General features: G+C 44.2%; 1 protein-coding gene across 3 annotated transcripts in view; it reads left to right on the forward strand.

Moving 5' to 3' along the window:
• The window catches only part of LOC110510444 (lipoma-preferred partner homolog), a 436,781-nt gene that overhangs the window by 347,590 nt on the left and 70,041 nt on the right, over positions 1-19,150 (forward strand). For all 3 annotated transcript variants that reach the window (XM_090236480.1, XM_090236479.1, XM_090236478.1), the window contains one exon: positions 15,887-16,056. In XM_090236480.1, the coding sequence (XP_090092606.1) occupies positions 15,887-16,056 (170 nt within the window). The remainder of the gene's footprint in view (positions 1-15,886; positions 16,057-19,150) is intronic.

Raw genomic sequence — 19,150 nt, forward strand, 5'->3', positions numbered from 1 at the left:
CTCCAGAAAGTGGAGAGCAGTTCTTCGTAAATAATACTAACACGTTAGAAAGGATTATCAACACATACTGAGCAGCACATGTTATGGACAGAAACGTGCTACATGGCAGAACCAATCCAAACTCATCTCTCGGAATATCCAGCCCATCCATTATCTAAGCCAATCATGGCTAGCGGGAAGGTTCCTGAAACGTGTCACATATTCCAGTTAAATTTAACATACATAGGTTTAGGATACTGCATCATACTTAAATTTTTCCCTACACCCATCATGAGGTTGCTACAACCTTGGCTATGAATTAAAGTTTACAACGTAGGTGCGCACAGGTTGAGAGACATTTGAGTAATCGAGGTGACAGACATGGACACGTTGCACACTCTTAGTCCAAAAGTTGCAAACAAGAGTTTCTATTGGACAAATCCAGATTTGTTTATGCCCGTTTTGCTCCGTTTTGCTTCTGTTTAAGAATTGTTTTTCAACAGAATTGTCAGAATGAATACACCCCTGATCACACGCAAACACAGTTCACTTTCATAGCAGCCACGTACAAACAGCATGATCCCTTTGATTTTGTATTCCTTCTAGCATCTTGTCCCATCTTTCCCTTCGCTTGTGGATTTCAGTGCACAACACATCAGCTGTCTGTGACCAAAAACCTTTCCAATCCAAACCTTCATATCATCACCGCTAACTGCTACACACAGCCTACATCGTTGTCAACATAGCATCTAGAACTAACATGTTAGTTACAGTCAGCAAGGAATTTTAACAGTTACACCAGTAGGCCACGTGGCAATAAATTAATCAAACCAAAACCTTAGCTTGACTTGGAAGAGTTCCAGTGTTGGATAGCCATAGCCAGCTAGCTAACATGGCACCCCTCTCTGTTGGATAGCCATAGCCAGCTAGCTAACATGGCATCCCTCTCTGTTGGATAGTCATAGCCAGCTAGTGAACATAGCATCCCTCTCTGTTGGATAGCCATAGCCAGCTAGCTAACATAGCATCCCTCTCTGTTGGATAGTCATAGCCAGCTAGCTAACATGGCATCCCTCTCTGTTGGATAGTCATAGCCAGCTAGTGAACATAGCATCCCTCTCTGTTGGATAGCCATAGCCAGCTAGCTAACATAGCATCCCTCTCTGTTGGATAGCCATAGCCAGCTAGCTAACATAGCATCCCTCTCTGTTGGATAGTCATAGCCAGCTAGCCAACATAGCTTCCCTCTCTGTTTGAGCCGGGTAGACTTCATTAGCTAGCTGCATTCTTTTGCTCTCTCTCTCTTGCTTCTTCCTCATTTTTGATGATATTAATTTGTTCAAAACTGTTCAACTATTGTCTTTCTCTCTCTTTCATTCAACTACTCACCACATTCGCTGTAGCTTGGTTTCAGTACTATATTAATTCTAGATTAATTCTCTGATCCTTTGATTGGGTGGACAACATGTCAGTTCATGCTGCAAGGGCTCTGATAGGTTGGAGGATGTCCTCCGGATGTTGTCATAATTACTGTGTCAGTCTATGGAAGGGGGTGAGAAACACACGCCTCCTATGTTTTGTATTGAAGTCAATGTAACCAAAGGAGGATGGATGCTAGCTGTCCTCCGGCTACACCATTGTGCTATCTTACAGAGTGCTGTTGAGGCTACTGTAGACTTTCATTGAACAATTCTATGTTTTAATCAATTATTTGGTGACGTGAAAATATTTAGTATAATTTTATCTAAAAAGATTTTAAAAAAATAATGTTTCACTATTTTTATTTTTATGAAAATTCACTGAGGAGGATGGTCTTCCTCTTCCTCCTGCAAGGAGCCTCCACTGCTCATCATGGTGTCATGGAAAGGTGATTTCCACAAGGGGTTAAGCGCCCTGCCCAAGGGCACGGTGACAGACAAGTTCCCGACCGCCAGGCCCACCAAGTATCCAAAATCCCCCCACAGTTTCTCGAGAGCTGCCCCTCAACCATCCGAAAATTCCCCCAAGCCACTGTCCCCCTCCAACCCAACCAAAACAACAACTAACAAAATGAAAAAATAAGCAAAGGAAAACAACAGACATCAAGGACAACACAAATCTAAACAGGAAGTCCAACTGAATATGTTGGAGTTCATGTGTGGCACTATTTACATGTGTGTGCATTTGAATGCGAGTGTGTGTGTGTGTGTGTATGCATGTGTATGTGCATATAAGCACCTGCACGGCATCAGCCTCAGGCAAACAGGCATTGGATGTAACAGCCCCTCAGTGTCAATTTGATGATGATGCCGGTGCTGATGTTAATGGGATTGGACATGTAGAACATATATGCCTGTCACGTTAGCCTCAGTGGTAGTTAGCTTGCTCACGGTTAGATACGGTTTGGTAGGCTATAGATAACTTTAGCTACATTAGGTTAAGTTAACTTGCAAAGTTGCAAATCACATCACTAGCCTCTGGCTAATTACATTGATTTGCTTTTGTAATGTCTAGCCAGTATATTATGAAAGCTAGCTAGACTAGATGTTAGTTAAGATAAACAACGGGAGTTTTAACTAACTAGTTCTGCTCGACATCTTGATGGAATGTTACCCAGCAGCCTGTGCTTGCTCGTAGTTTTGCACATCCTGGTACATGAACACCGTGTCCTAAACTTTACAGTTGTTGTAGAAGTAAAAACAAATAGGTATTCGCAAGCTGGTGAACGAGTGGCTGGTGAACGAGTGGCTGGTCCCGTGAGTAACATTAGCTACCTGTTGACACCCGTTCTCAAACAAATCCTCCTCGACGTCCTGAATCCGCTACGATTTCTGGATATTGTAGTGCTTACAACCAGCAAATGTGGAAGGCCTGTTTCTACCGTTTGATGAATTAGAAACACACGTATTTGCATGAAAGTGAGGACATTTTTTACGAGACATATTTTATGTTAAAGACATACTAATGGACTTATACAAAAAAAGAGAAAAATAAAGAAGAAAAGCAGCATGGGGAAATGTCCCTTTAAATATAATAAGAGCAGCGTGGGGAAATGTCCCTTTAAATATAATAAGAGCAGCGTGGGGAAATGTCCCTTTAAATATAAAAAGAGCAGCGGGGGAAATGTCCCTTTAAATATAAAAAGAGCAGCGGGGGGAAATGTCCCTTTAAATATAAAAAGAGCAGCGTTGGGAAATGTCCCTTTAAATATAAAAAGAGCAGCGTGGGTAAATGTCCCTTTAAATATAAAAAGAGCAGCGGGGGGAAATGTCCCTTTAAATATAAAAAGAGCAGCGTTGGGAAATGTCCCTTTAAATATAAAAAGAGCAGCGTGGGGAAATGTCCCTTTAAATATAAAAAGAGCAGCGGGGAAATGTCCCTTTAAATATAAAAAGAGCAGGGGTGAAATGTCCCTTTAAATATAAAAAGAGCAGCGGTGAAATGTCCCTTTAAATATAAAAAGAGCAGCGTTGGGAAATGTCCCTTTAAATATAAAAAGAGCAGCGTGGGGAAATGTCCCTTTAAATATAAAAAGAGCAGCGTTGGGAAATGTCCCTTTAAATATAAAAAGAGCAGCGTGGGGAAATGTCCCTTTAAATATAAAAAGAGCAGCGTTGGGAAATGTCCCTTTAAATATAAAAAGAGCAGTGGGGAAATGTCCCTTTAAATATAAAAAGAGCAGCCGGGGGAAATGTCCCTTTAAATATAAAAAGAGCAGCGTTGGGAAATGTCCCTTTAAATATAAAAAGAGCAGCGTGGGGAAATGTCCCTTTAAATATAAAAAGAGCAGCGGGGAATGTCCCTTTAAATATAAAAAGAGCAGCGGTGAAATGTCCTTTAAATATAAAAAGAGCAGCGGTGAAATGTCCCTTTAAATATAAAAAGAGCAGCGGGGGGAAATGTCCCTTTAAATATAAAAAGAGCAGCGTTGGGAAATGTCCCTTTAAATATAAAAAGAGCAGCGTTGGGAAATGTCCCTTTAAATATAAAAAGAGCAGCGTGGGGAAATGTCCCTTTAAATATAAAAAGAGCAGCGGGGGGAAATGTCCCTTTAAATATAAAAAGAGCAGCGTTGGGAAATGTCCCTTTAAATATAAAAAGAGCAGCGTGGGGAAATGTCCCTTTACATATAAAAAGAGCAGCGGGGAAATGTCCCTTTAAATATAAAAAGAGCAGGGGTGAAATGTCCCTTTAAATATAAAAAGAGCAGCGTGGGGAAATGTCCCTTTAAATATAAAAAGAGCAGCGTGGGGAAATGTCCCTTTAAATATAAAAAGAGCAGCGTGGGGAAATGTCCCTTTAAATATAATAAGAGCAGCGTGGGGAAATGTCCCTTTAAATATAAAAAGAGCAGCGTGGGGAAATGTCCCTTTAAATATAATAAGAGCAGCGTGGGGAAATGTCCCTTTAAATATAAAAAGAGCAGCGTGGGGAAATGTCCCTTTAAATATAAAAAGATCAGCGTGGGGAAATGTCCCTTTAAATATAATTACACGATTGTCATGGACTATAATACAACGTTGAAGAAGTTGTTCAATATGCATTTGGAATGTGTTTGTACTGCCTGTGATGGATTCATGTGTATATTAAGGTAATTATGTCTGTGTATGTGCACGTCTGGCGACGTGTGGGGTGTGTGCTCGTCTTTGGCACTGTGTGTGTGTGTGTGTGTATGACTATGCACAGCATGCACTCACACACAAATAGCTCACACACACACACACCCAAACAAACACAAATAGCACACACACACACACAAATCGCTCCTGAGGGCCCTAGCGATCACGAGCCACCAAAAGGGAAATGATTTCCGAGAGGTTTCCTTCTGGCTGTTTAAAGTGGGAGCCCTGTGGGACACGTTGGGCTCTCTTATCCACTCACTGAATATGCCCTGTGATCTGAAGACTATAACAGTGTCTCTGCCTCTCTCTCTCTCCCACCCACCCACCCTCTCTCTCTCTCTCCCACCCACCCACCCTCTCTCTCTCTCTCTTTCTCGCTCCCTTTCTCTCTCTTTCTGTCTCTCCCACCCACCCTCCCTCTCTCTTTCTCTCTCGCTACCTTTCTCTCTCTTTCTCTCTCTCTCCCCCCCTACCTCTGTAACTCTCTTTCTCTCATTCTCCCCTCCCACACCTCTGTAACTCCCTTTCTCTCATTCCCCCCCCCCTACCTCTATAACTCTCTTTCTCTCATCCCCCCCCCCACCTCTGTAACTCTCTTTCTCTCATTCCCCCCCCCCCCCTACCTCTATAACTCTCTTTCTCTCATCCCCCCCCACCTCTGTAACTCTCTTTCTCTCATCCCCCCCCCCACCTCTGTAACTCCCTTTCTCTCATTCCCCCCCCCCTACCTCTATAACTCTCTTTCTCTCATCCCCCCCCCCACCTCTGTAACTCTCTTTCTCTCATTCCCCCCCCCCCTACCTCTATAACTCTCTTTCTCTCATCCCCCCCCACCTCTGTAACTCTCTTTCTCTCATTCTCCCCCCCCCTACCTCTGTAACTCTCTTTCTCTCATTCTCCCTCCCCCCCCCTCCTTCCCTCTGTAACTCTCTTTCTCTCTTCCTCTCATTCTCCCTCCCCCCTCCTTCCCTCTGTAACTCTCTTTCTCTCATTCTCTCATTCTCCCTCCCCCCCTCCTTCCCTCTGTAACTCTCTTTCTCTATTTTTGTCTCCTTCTCTGCCCCCCCCCCCCCCTCCTCCTCCTCCTCCTCCTCCCCTCTGGCTCTCTGAAGTGATTACCAACCTGTGATTCCATTGACACCCACACATCCCCTCGAGACGCGCCATCTCTAGTTTGTTTAATCTCTCTCCCCGTAGCGTTCTCATAGCGTACAGTAGGTAACACAGCCTCTGTAATGGAGGTTTGAGCTGGTGAAACCAGATGAAACCTGATAGCTGGGCCTGTTTGTGGAAAGTCACCCTGGAAGTCACCCTGAATAAGGACGTTTGCCAAATGGATTTTAAAACAATAGACATTTTTAGAAAGTTTAGGGAGTGGCTAGAGTGGGGTGGGGTCAGGAGATAATTATTGATCGGTCAAGCTATGAATCAGAGCTATTTAATCACCTCCTAAGGTTTCTCTAGTTGTGATACCTGGAACAGATGCAGCTTGTCCCCCATTTCTGTTTGATTCTTATGATGGAAACACAGGAAATGGAACTGTGGAAATGAAAAGCTGTAGTGGTGTCTGATTCTAATATATCCCCCTTCGCTGTATATATATATATATACACACACACACACACACACACACACACACACACACACAGACACACAGACACACAGAGACACAGACACAGACACACACACACAGACACACACACACACACACACACAGACACACACACACAGACACACACACACACACACAGACACACACACACAGAGACACACAGAGACACAGACACACACACACAGACACACACACACACACACACACACATACACACACACACACACACACAGACACACACACACACACACACACACACACACACACACACACACACACACACACACACATACACATACAGACACACACACATACACACAAAGGCACACACACACAGACACACACACACACAAATGGACACACTCACACATGCGCACAGACACACTCTAACACAGCGTCTGATATCCCCTGTTTCCCATCTCCTGTAACACAGTGTGTCTGTAACACACAGTGTGTCTGTTGTGTCTGTAACACACAGTGTGTCTGTAACACACAGTGTGTCTGTAACACAGTGTGTCTGTAACACACAGTGTGTCTGTAACACAGTGTGTCTGTAACACACAGTGTGTCTGTAACACAGTGTGTCTGTAACACAGTGTGTCTGTAACACAGTGTGTCTGTAACACACAGTGTGTCTGTAACACAGTGTGTCTGTAACACACAGTGTGTCTGTAACACAGTGTGTCTGTAACACACAGTGTGTCTGTAACACAGTGTGTCTGTAACACAGTGTGTCTGTAACACACAGTGTGTCTGTAACACACAGTGTGTCTGTAACACAGTGTGTCTGTAACACTCAGTGTGTCTGTAACACACAGTGTGTCTGTAACACACAGTGTGTCTGTAACACACAGTGTGTCTGTAACACAGTGTGTCTGTAACACAGTGTGTCTGTAACACTCAGTGTGTCTGTAACACTCAGTGTGTCTGTAACACAGTGTGTCTGTAACACAGTGTGTCTGTAACACACAGTGTGTCTGTAACACAGTGTGTCTGTAACACACAGTGTGTCTGTAACACAGTGTGTCTGTAACACACAGTGTGTCTGTAACACAGTGTGTCTGTAACACAGTGTGTCTGTAACACACAGTGTGTCTGTAACACAGTGTGTCTGTAACACAGTGTGTCTGTAACACACAGTGTGTCTGTAACACACAGTGTGTCTGTAACACAGTGTGTCTGTAACACACAGTGTGTCTGTAACACACAGTGTGTCTGTAACACTCAGTGTGTCTGTAACACAGTGTGTCTGTAACACTCAGTGTGTCTGTAACACACAGTGTGTCTGTAACACACAGTGTGTCTGTAACACAGTGTGTCTGTAACACACAGTGTGTCTGTAACACTCAGTGTGTCTGTAACACTCAGTGTGTCTGTAACACAGTGTGTCTGTAACACACAGTGTGTCTGTAACACAGTGTGTCTGTAACACGAGTCCCGATCCACCGTTCACAACAAACTGTCATCGCCAGATCAAGAGGATAAAAACTGAAATTAAAAAATACTTTACTTTTCTTCTCTCATTTCTTCAGAGATTCTGTCTGTCTTTAGTGAAAAAACATGGTAAGATATATTTTCTAAAACCGGCATTATTGTAAAATATATATATTTTTTTTATCGCTAATTTATCTTGCTTGTGTCATTAATTGGGTCAAAAGATAAACTTCTCATTGAGTTGGGGACATCTTAAACTCAATGAAAGATATCTTCAAGTCAATTAAAGATATCAAAATGCCGTTTTCCACACTGTGTAATCTGTCTCTTTTCTGGCGCAATAATACCAGCTCAATATCAAAGACAAGACAGAGACCGAGACCACAACGTTTTAGTATCTTTATCATGAAAACTGATTGACTTTTTCTAATCAATGTTGGCTGTGTCACTCTGTCACACGCAATGTGATGCAGAGACTTTGTTTTAAATAAAGTGTCCCCAGGGAACGGCAGGGTAGCCTAGTGGTTAGAGAGTTGGACTAGTAAACGAAAGGTTGCAAGTTCAAATCCCCGAGCTGACAAGGTACAAATCTGTCGTTCTGCCCCTGAACAAGGCAGTTCCTAGACCAGTAAAAATAAAAAAATTACAAAATTCCATCCTCGTCCGTATCCATGAACATTAGGATAAATCCTAATGTTCATGGATACGGACGAGGATGGAATTTTGTAATTTTTTTATTTTACCTTTATTTAACAAGTCAGTTAAGAACAAATCCTTATTTTCAATGACGGAGGGTTGGGTTAACTGGTCTAGGAACAGTGGGTTAACTGGCCTAGGAACAGTGGGTTAACTGGCCTAGGAACAGCTAAGATATAACGGGACTTCATTTTATTTGACTCAATTATAGTTTGGAAATCATTTATTTATATTAAAATCTATTTAAAAATGTAGATATAAATACATATCTACAGTATGTCCATTGAAGCTATAGCAGTATAAAAGTAGTGATAGCGGTACCTAACGATACCATCTTAATTAGCCAGAAAATGATACCCCCCCAGCATCAACGGCCTCAGATGTGTTGCCCCCCCCCCCCCAGCATCAACGGCCTCAGATGTGTTGCCCCCCCCCCCCCCCAGCATCAACGGCCTCAGATGTGTTGCCCCCCCCCCCCCCCCCAGCATCAACAGTCTCAGATGTGTTCAGTTCTTGGTCCTTTCCGATATAAAGAATCATCTCAGACATTCCCTTGAGATGCTATCGGGCCTTGAATATGAAGTATTCTTATAGTGTCCAATTCCTTTTGACTTTGGTAGAAATCTTTACTTCACCAGACACTTGATTACAGATCAATAGTCCTGGTTGATCTGTAAGATCTACATCTGGGGAGATCTGATCACGGCCAGTTCAAGGAAACAGTGGCATTGAATACATTCTGCATCCTCTCTGATAAGGTTAGTAGCTTATGTTTGATAAAGCCTCTCGTCACTTTCCATACCTGCCTTTAAGAGTCGTGGGCACTACAGTTGGTTAGGGTTAAACTAGTAGTATCAGTTGGTTAGGGTTAAACTAGTAGTATCAGTTGGTTAGGGTTAGGACTAGTAGTATCAGTTGGTTAGGGTTAAACTAGTAGTATCAGTTGGTTAGGGTTAAACTAGTAGTATCAGTTTGTTAGGGTTAAACTAGTAGTATCAGTTGGTTAGGGTTAAACTATTAAACTAGTAGTATCAGTTGGTTAGGGTTAAACTAGTAGTATCAGTTGGTTAGGGTTAAACTAGTAGTATCAGTTGGTTAGGGTTAAACTATTAAACTAGTAGTATCAGTTGGTTAGGGTTAAACTAGTAGTATCAGTTGGTTAGGGTTAAACTAGTAGTATCAGTTGGTTAGGGTTAAACTAGTAGTATCAGTTGGTTAGGGTTAAACTAGGAGTATCAGTTGGTTAGGGTTAAACTAGTAGTATAAGTTGGTTAAACTAGGACTAGTAGTATCAGTTGGTTAGGGTTACACTAGGAGTATCAGTTAGTTAGGTTTAAACTAGTAGTATCAGTTGGTTAAACTAGGACTAGTAGTATCAGTTGGTTAGAGTTAAACTAGTTGTATCAGTTGGTTAGGGTTAAACTAGGAGTATCAGTTGGTTAGGGTTAAACGCGTAGTATCAGTTGGTTAGGGTTAAACTAGGAGTATCAGTTGGTTAGGGTTAAACTAGTAGTATCAGTTGGTTAGGGTTAAACGCGTAGTATCAGTTGGTTAGGGTTAAACTAGGAGTATCAGTTGGTTAGGGTTAAACTAGTAGTATCAGTTGGTTAGGGTTAAACTAGTAGTATCATTTGGTTAGGGTTAAACTAGTAGTATCAGTTGGTTAGGGTTAAACGCGTAGTATCAGTTGGTTAGGGTTAAACTAGTTGTATCAGTTGGTTAGGGTTAAACTAGTAGTATCAGTTGGTTAGGGTTAAACTAGTAGTATCAGTTGGTTAGGGTTAAACTAGTTGTATCAGTTGGTTAGGGTTAAACTAGTAGTATCAGTTGGTTAGGTTTAAACTAGTTGTATCAGTTGGTTAGGGTTAGGACTAGTATTATCAGTTGGTTAGGATTAAACTAGTAGTATCAGTTGGTTAGGGTTAAACTAGTAGTATCAGTTGGTTAGGGTTAGGACTAGTAGTATCAGTTGGTTAGGGTTAGGACTAGTAGTATCAGTTGGTTAGGGTTAAACTAGTAGTATCAGTTGGTTAGGGTTAAACTAGCAGTATCAGTTGGTTAGGGTTAAACTAGTAGTATCAGTTGGTTAGGGTTAAACTAGTAGTATCAGTTGGTTAGGGTTAAACTAGTAGTATCAGTTGGTTAGGGTTAAACTAGGAGTATCAGTTGGTTAGGGTTAAACTAGTAGTATCAGTTGGTTAAACTAGTAGTATCAGTTGGTTAGGGTTAGGAGTAGTAGTATCAGTTGGTTAGGGTTAAACTAGTAGTATCAGTTGGTTAGGGTTAAACTAGTAGTATCAGTTGGTTAGGGTTAGGACTAGTAGTATCAGTTGGTTAGGGTTAGGACTAGTAGTATCAGTTGGTTAGGGTTAAACTAGTAGTATCAGTTGGTTAGGGTTAAACTAGGAGTATCAGTTGGTTAGGGTTAAACTAGTAGTATCAGTTGGTTAAACTAGTAGTATCAGTTGGTTAGGGTTAGGACTAGTAGTATCAGTTGGTTAGGGTTAAACTAGTAGTATCAGTTGGTTAGGGTTAAACTAGTAGTATCAGTTGGTTAGGGTTAGGACTAGTAGTATCAGTTGGTTAGGGTTAGGACTAGTAGTATCAGTTGGTTAGGGTTAAACTAGTAGTATCAGTTGGTTAGGGTTAAACTAGTAGTATCACTTGGTTAGGGTTAAACTCGTAGTATCAGTTGGTTAGGTTTAAACTAGTTGTATCAGTTGGTTAGGGTTAAACTAGTTGTATCAGTTGGTTAGGGTTAAACTAGTAGTATCAGTTTTTTAGGTTTAAACTAGCTGTATCAGTTGGTTAGGGTTAAACTAGTAGTATCAGTTGGTTAGGGTTAAACTAGTAGTATCCGTTTGTTAGGGTTAAACTAGTAGTATCAGTTGGTTAGGGTTAAACTAGTAGTATCAGTTGGTTAGGGTTAGGACTAGTAGTATCAGTTGGTTAGGGTTAGGACTAGTAGTTTCAGTTGGTTAGGGTTAAACTAGTAGTATCAGTTGGTTAGGGTTAAACTAGTAGTATCAGTTGGTTAGGGTTAAACTAGTAGTTTTAGTTGGTTTGTGTTTCAACAATGTAAAAGTTAGTCATGTTTTGTTGATGGTCACAAGCGGTGGAGCTTTGCATTGTTATCCCTGGATGTAATCCACTTTACGACTGGGCGGGACTAACACAAATATAAAGCTATTTACACCTTTGCTCTGACTTCCAGGTTATGGACTTTGTTTCTGAAAAATAGAGGATAACTAAATCTAGAAAAAGGACGGCACACATATTGGGGCGGCAGCGTAGCCTAGTGGTTAGAGCAGGTAGTCTAGTGGTTAGAGGCAGGTAGTCTAGTGGTTAGAGGCAGGTAGTCTAGTGGTTAGAGCAGGTAGTCTAGTGGTTAGAGCAGGTGGTCTAGTGGTTAGAGGCAGGTAGTCTAGTGGTTAGAGGCAGGTAGTCTAGTGGTTAGAGGCAGGTAGTCTAGTGGTTAGAGCAGGTAGCCTAGTGGTTAGAGCAGGTAGCCTAGTGGTTAGAGACAGGTAGCCTAGTGGTTAGAGCAGGTAGCCTAGTGGTTAGAGGCAGGTAGCCTAGTGGTTAGAGCAGGTAGTCTAGTGGTTAGAGCAAGTAGTCTAGTGGTTAGAGCAGGTAGTCTAGTGGTTAGAGCAGGTAGTCTAGTGGTTAGAGCAGGTAGCCTAGTGGTTAGAGCAGGTAGTCTAGTGGTTAGAGGCAGGTAGTCTAGTGGTTAGAGGCAGGTAGCCTAGTGGTTAGAGACAGGTAGCCTAGTGGTTAGAGCAGGTAGTCTAGTGGTTAGAGCAGGTAGTCTAGTGGTTAGAGGCAGGTAGTCTAGTGGTTAGAGCAGGTAGTCTAGTGGTTAGAGCAGGTAGTCTAGTGGTTAGAGCAGGTAGCCTAGTGGTTAGAGCAGGTAGTCTAGTGGTTAGAGGCAGGTAGTCTAGTGGTTAGAGCAGGTAGTCTAGTGGTTAGAGGCCAGTAGTCTAGTGGTTAGAGGCAGGTAGTCTAGTGGTTAGAGGCAGGTAGCCTAGTGGTTAGAGCAGGTAGCCTAGTGGTTAGAGCAGGTAGCCTAGTGGTTAGAGCAGGTAGCCTAGTGGTTAGAGCAGGTAGTCTAGTGGTTAGAGCAGGTAGCCTAGTGGCTAGAGCAGGTAGTCTAGTGGTTAGAGCAGGTAGTCTAGTGGTTAGAGGCCAGTAGTCTAGTGGTTAGAGGCAGGTAGCCTAGTGGTTAAAGCAGGTAGCCTAGTGGTTAGAGGCAGGTAGTCTAGTAGTTAGAGCAGGTAGTCTAGTGGTTAGAGCAGGTAGTCTAGTGGTTAGAGCAGGTAGTCTAGTGGTTAGAGACAGGTAGCCTAGTGGTTAGAGCAGGTAGTCTAGTGGTTAGAGCAGGTAGTCTAGTGGGTAGAGGCAGGTAGCCTAGTGGTTAGAGGCAGGTAGTCTAGTGGTTAGAGCAGGTAGTCTAGTGGTTAGAGACAGGTAGCCTAGTGGTTAGAGGCAGGTAGCCTAGTGGTTAGAGGCAGGTAGCCTAGTGGGTAGAGCAGGTAGCATAGTGAATAGAGCAGGTAGCCTAGTGGGTAGAGCAGGTAGCATAGTGAATAGAGCAGGTAGCCTAGTGGTTAGAGACAGGTAGCCTAGTGGTTAGAGCAGGTAGCCTAGTGGTTAGAGCAGGTAGCCTAGTGGTTAGAGCAGGTAGACTAGTGGTTAGAGCAGGTAGCCTAGTGGTTAGAGCAGGTAGTCTAGTGGTTAGAGCAGGTAGTCTAGTGGTTAGAGCAGGTAGTCTAGTGGTTAGAGCAGGTAGTCTATTGGTTAGAGCAGGTAGTCTAGTGGTTAGAGCAGGTAGTCTAGTGGTTAGAGCAGGTAGCCTATTGGTTAGAGCAGGTAGTCTAGTGGTTAGAGACAGGTAGCCTAGTGGTTAGAGCAGGTAGCCTAGTGGTTAGAGGCAGGTAGTCTAGTGGTTAGAGCAGGTAGCCTAGTGGTTAGAGCAGGTAGTCTAGTGGTTAGAGACAGGTAGCCTAGTGGTTAGAGGCAGGTAGCCTAGTGGTTAGAGGCAGGTAGCCTAGTGGTTAGAGGCAGGTAGCCTAGTGGGTAGAGCAGGTAGCATAGTGGTTAGAGCAGGTAGCCTAGTGGTTAGAGACAGGTAGCCTAGTGGTTAGAGCAGGTAGCCTAGTGGTTAGAGCAGGTAGCCTAGTGGTTAGAGGCAGGTAGTCTAGTAGTTAGAGCAGGTAGTCTAGTGGTTAGAGGCAGGTAGTCTAGTGGTTAGAGCGTTGGACTAGTAACCTGGAAGGTTGTAAGATCAAATCCCCGAGCTGACAAGGTACAAATCTGTCGTTCTGCCCCTGAACAGGCAGTTAACCCACTGTTCCTAGGCCGTCATTGAAAATAAGAATTTGTTCTTAACTGACTTGCCTAGTTAAATAAAGGTAAAATAAAATAATATGCAATCCATGTCTCAATTGTCTCCAGGCTTAGGAAGCTGGTTCTTAGGAAAATGCCATTATATACAGTACGATTGCCTCTCAAGTTGTTACAGAGAGCGTGTGTTAACGTGTTCAGAGAGTGTGTTGTCATGGTAACGTGTTCAGAGAGCGTGTTGTCCTGGTAATGTGTTCAGAGAGCGTGTTGTCATGGTAACATGTGTGCAGGGAACGTGTTGTCATGTTAACGTGTTCAGAGAGTGTTGTCATGGTAACGTGTTCAGAGATCGTGTTGTCATGTTAACTTGTGTTCAGAGAGAGTGTTGTCATGGTAACATGTGTGCAGAGAGCGTGTTGTCATGTTAAAGTGTGTTCAGAGAGTGTGTTGTCATGGTAACATGTGTACAGAGAGCATGTTAACGTGTGTTCAGAGAGTGTGTTGTCAAGGTTAACGTGTGGTCAGAGTGTGTGTTGTCATGGTAACATGTGTACATAGCATGTGTTGTCATGGTAACGTGTGTTCAGAGAGCATGTTGTCATGGTAACGTGTGTACATAGAGTGTGCTGTCATGGTAACGTGTTCAGAGAGCATGTTGTCATGTTAACATCTTCAGAGAGCATGTTGTCATGGTAATGTGTGTTCAGAGAGCGTGTTGTCATGGTGTAACGTGTGTTCAGAGAACATGTTGTCATGGTAGCATACTTCTAGCATACATTAGCTGAGAGCATGTTGTCATGGTAGCATGTTCAGAGAGCATGTTGCCATGTTAACGTAGCCAGTCAGACAGACAGACAAACCTGTGGACAGGGAGTCTAACTCTCCTTTTCCTCCTGTAGCCATACAGACAGACAGACAGACAGACAGACAGACAGGCAGACCGGCAGACCGGCAGACAGGCAGACCTGTGGACAGAGGGTCTAACTCTCCTTTTCCTCCTGTAGCCAGACAGCCATACAGACAGACAGACAGGCAGACCTGTGGACAGATGGTCTAACTCTCCTTTTCCTCCTGTAGCCATACAGACAGACAGACAGACAGGCAGACAGACAGGCAGACAGACAGACAGGCAGACCTGTGGACAGAGGGTCTAACTCTCCTTTTCCTCCTGTAGCCAGACAGACAGACAGACAGACAGAGGGTCTAACTCTCCTCCTCTACCCCAGGGCGGTGTGCCAGACAGACAGGCAGACAGAAAGACAGGCAGACAGACAGACAGACAGACAGACAGAGGGTCTAACTCTCCTCCTCTACCCCAGGGCGGTGTGCCAGACAGACAGGCAGACAGAAAGACAGGCAGACAGACAGACAGACAGACAGACAGACAGAGGGTCTAACTCTCCTCCTCTACCCCAGGGCGGTGTGCCAGACAGACAGGCAGACAGGCAGACAGACAGACAGACAGACAGAGGGTCTAACTCTCCTCCTCTACCCCAGGGTGGTGTGCCAGACAGACAGGCAGACAGAAAGACAGGCAGACAGACAGACAGAGGGTCTAACTCTCCTCCTCTACCCCAGGGCGGGTAGCCAGACAGACAGGCAGACAGGCAGACAGACAGACAGACAGACAGAGGGTCTAACTCTCCTCCTCTACCCCAGGGCGGTGTGCCAGACAGACAGGCAGACAGAAAGACAGGCAGACAGACAGACAGACAGAGGGTCTAACTCTCCTCCTCTACCCCAGGGCGGTGTGCCAGACAGACAGGCAGACAGAAAGACAGGCAGACAGACAGACAGACAGACAGACAGACAGACAGACAGAGGGTCTAACTCTCCTCCTCTACCCCAGGGCGGTGTGCCAGACAGACAGGCAGACAGACAGACAGACAGACAGAGAGTCTAACTCTCCTCCTCTACCCCAGGGCGGTGTGCCAGACAGACAGGCAGACAGAAAGACAGGCAGACAGACAGACAGACAGACAGAGGGTCTAACTCTCCTCCTCTACCCCAGGGCGGTGTGCCAGACAGACAGGCAGACAGAAAGACATGCAGACAGACAGACAGACAGACAGACAGACAGAGGGTCTAACTCTCCTCCTCTACCCCAGGGCGGTGTGCCAGACAGACAGGCAGACAGAAAGACAGGCAGACAGACAGACAGACAGACAGACCTGTGGATGAACCAGTCTAACCCCCCATCTCCTCTCCTCCTCTACCCCAGGGCGGTGTGCCAGCTGTGGGGATAATGTGGTGGGTGAGGGTACCGGCTGTACCGCCATGGACCAGGTCTTTCACGTGGACTGCTTCATCTGCATGACCTGCAGTGGCAGGCTGCGCGGTAAACCCTTCTACGCTGTGGAGAAGAAGGCCTACTGCGAGCCCTGCTACATCGTGAGTTACACACACACACACACACACAGTGTACACACACAAACCCTTCTACGCTGTGGAGATGAAGGCCTACTGCGAGCCCTGCTACATCGTGAGTCTCAGCCCACCTGTACACACACACGCACACACAAACCCTTCTGCACTGTGGAGAACAAGCCCTGCTACATCGTGAGTCTCAGCCCATCTGTACACACACACACACACACACACACACAAACCCTTCTGCACTGTGGAGAACAAGCCCTGCTACATCGTGAGTCTCAGCCCACCTGTACACACACACACACACACACGCACACACACACACACAAACCCTTCTGCACTGTCGAGAACAAGCCCTGCTACATTGTGAGTCTCAGCCCACCTGTACACACACACACACACACACACACACACACACAAACCCTTCTGCACTGTGGAGAACAAGCCCTGCTACATTGTGAGTCTCAGCCCAGCTGTACACACACACACACACAAACAAACCCTTCTGCACTGTGGAGAACAAGCCCTGCTACATCGTGAGTCTCAGCCCACCTGTACACACACACACACACACACACACACACACACACAAACCCTTCTGCACTGTGGAGAACAAGCCCTGCTACATCGTGAGTCTCAGCCCAGCTGTACACACACACACACACACACAAACCCTTCTGCACTGTCGAGAACAAGCCCTGCTACATTGTGAGTCTCAGCCCACCTGTACACACACACACACACACACACACACACACACAAACCCTTCTGCACTGTGGAGAACAAGCCCTGCTACATTGTGAGTCTCAGCCCAGCTGTACACACACACACACACAAACAAACCCTTCTGCACTGTGGAGAACAAGCCCTGCTACATCGTGAGTCTCAGCCCACCTGTACACACACACACACACACACACACACACACACACAAACCCTTCTGCACTGTGGAGAACAAGCCCTGCTACATCGTGAGTCTCAGCCCAGCTGTACACACACACACACACACACAAACCCTTCTGCACTGTGGAGAACGAGCCCTGCTACATCGTGAGTCTCCTCTTTCATATTGCACACTTTACAAGTATACATTCACACAATATACACACACACACACACACACAAACACAGTGTACACACACACCCTGCTACATCGTGAGTCTAAGCCCTTCGTTACACACCACACACACAAGAACAATCACAAGGTGTAGATGCCTACTGAGCTCTGCTATATTGTGACTCTCGGCCCGTCCATCTATTTCTTTCATCACTTTAATCTGTAAGTAACTGGACGTGTGTAAAGTACTTGCTGTTTCACTTCACACAGTCTACATGCTCTGTGTGTGTTTCTGCCACCTCACGTCTCTCCCGAAACATCAACACCCTCGGAGGTATAATGACATCATGTCTCTTCTTTAACACGAGTCCAAATCAAAGTATTCGAATTGGAGCACGGAGGTCACTTCTCTGATGTTTACTCCACTTGTACACGTGTCAAAGCATGCATCGATGCAAGCTTCAACGAAATGTATGGACAAAAATATGACTCAATAATTATTTTTGTGGGGGGGGGGGGGTGCTGAAGCGAGAGAAAATAAACTCTGACTTCAGAATGAAATGTTGCCTATTTACATTTCATATGTTGCCTGACTACAATATTTTACCTTGATACGTTAATACATACATTCTGTGTTAATTTTGGCATGTTTATCTGCCTACAATACCCACTGTAGTGAGCGTATATCGCAACCCCATAATGAGTCAACTGAGCTAGCTAGCTAGCTAGCCACGAAGAATTGACAGCTAGCTAGTCATCTACCTTGCACCACGTTAGTTTTAGGTATTTAGTTCGTTTTTTTAGGTTGTTTTAGGTATTATTTAGCTTTTTAAACTAGCTTGCTAGCTAGATTATTACGATTCACATATAGCTGAGAATTAAACGTGTGCTGATGTAGTTATCTTGTTGTCTGTATTGCCATGGCAGCAAATTGAGTTGAATAGGCAGTAACATTGCAGGGCAGGTGTCTGAGGCACATCTTTCGTCTCCTGACTTCCACCCTCTCACTTAAAAAAAATGTATTCTGACTGAGAGGATGGCGACCACTGACCACTGATGCAGCCACCACCATGCTTGAAAATATGAAGAGTGGTACTCTGTGATGAGTTGTGTTGGATTTTCCCCAAACATAACGTTTTGTATTCAGGGCAAAGTGTTAATTTCTTTGACACATTTTTTGCAGTATTACTTTAGTGCCTTGTTGCAAACAGGATGCATGTTTTGGAATATGTTTTATTATGCTTCCTTCTTTTCACTCTGTCATTTAGGTTAGTATTGTGGAGTAACTACAATGTTGTGGATCCATCCTCAGTTCTTTCCTATCACAACCATTAAACTCTGTAACTGTTTTAAAGTCACCATTGGCCTCATGGTGAAATCCCTGAGCAGTTTCCTTCTTCTCCGGCAACTGAGTTAGGAAGGATGCCTGTATCTGTGTAGTGACTGGGTGTATTGATACACCATCCAAAGTGTAATTAATAACTTCACCATGCTCAAAGGGATATTCAATATCTGCTTTTATTTTTTATACCAATCTACCAATCGGTGCCCTTCTTTGCAAGACATTGGAAAACCTCCCTGGTCTTTGTGGTTGAAATGCACTGCTCGACTGATGGACCTTACAGATAATTGTATGTGTGGGGTACAGAGATGAGGTAGTCATTCAAATACCATGTTAAACACTATTATTGCAGACAGAGTGAGTCCCTGCAACATATTATGTGACTTGTTATGTAACCATTTCTACTCCTGAACTTATTTAGGCTCCTTGACATAACACAGGTTGGATACTTATTGACTGAGGACATTTTTTATACATTTTACGAAGAAAATTCCACTTTTACATGATGGGGTATTGTGTATTTGGTCAGTGAACCAAAATCAAAATTTAAGTTTTAAGTTCAAGGCTATAACACAACAAAATGTGTAAAAAGAAGTGGTGTGAGTACAGGGAGTACCGGTACTAAGCCGATGTGCAGGGGTACGAGGTAATTGAGGAAGCTGCAGTGTATGTACACTATATATAGAAAAGAATGTGGACACCCCATAACATTT

Source organism: Oncorhynchus mykiss, chromosome 5, assembly GCF_057628025.1.
Source record: "Oncorhynchus mykiss isolate SJ-2025 chromosome 5, ASM5762802v1, whole genome shotgun sequence".
In the NCBI taxonomy this organism is placed as follows: domain Eukaryota; kingdom Metazoa; phylum Chordata; class Actinopteri; order Salmoniformes; family Salmonidae; genus Oncorhynchus; species Oncorhynchus mykiss.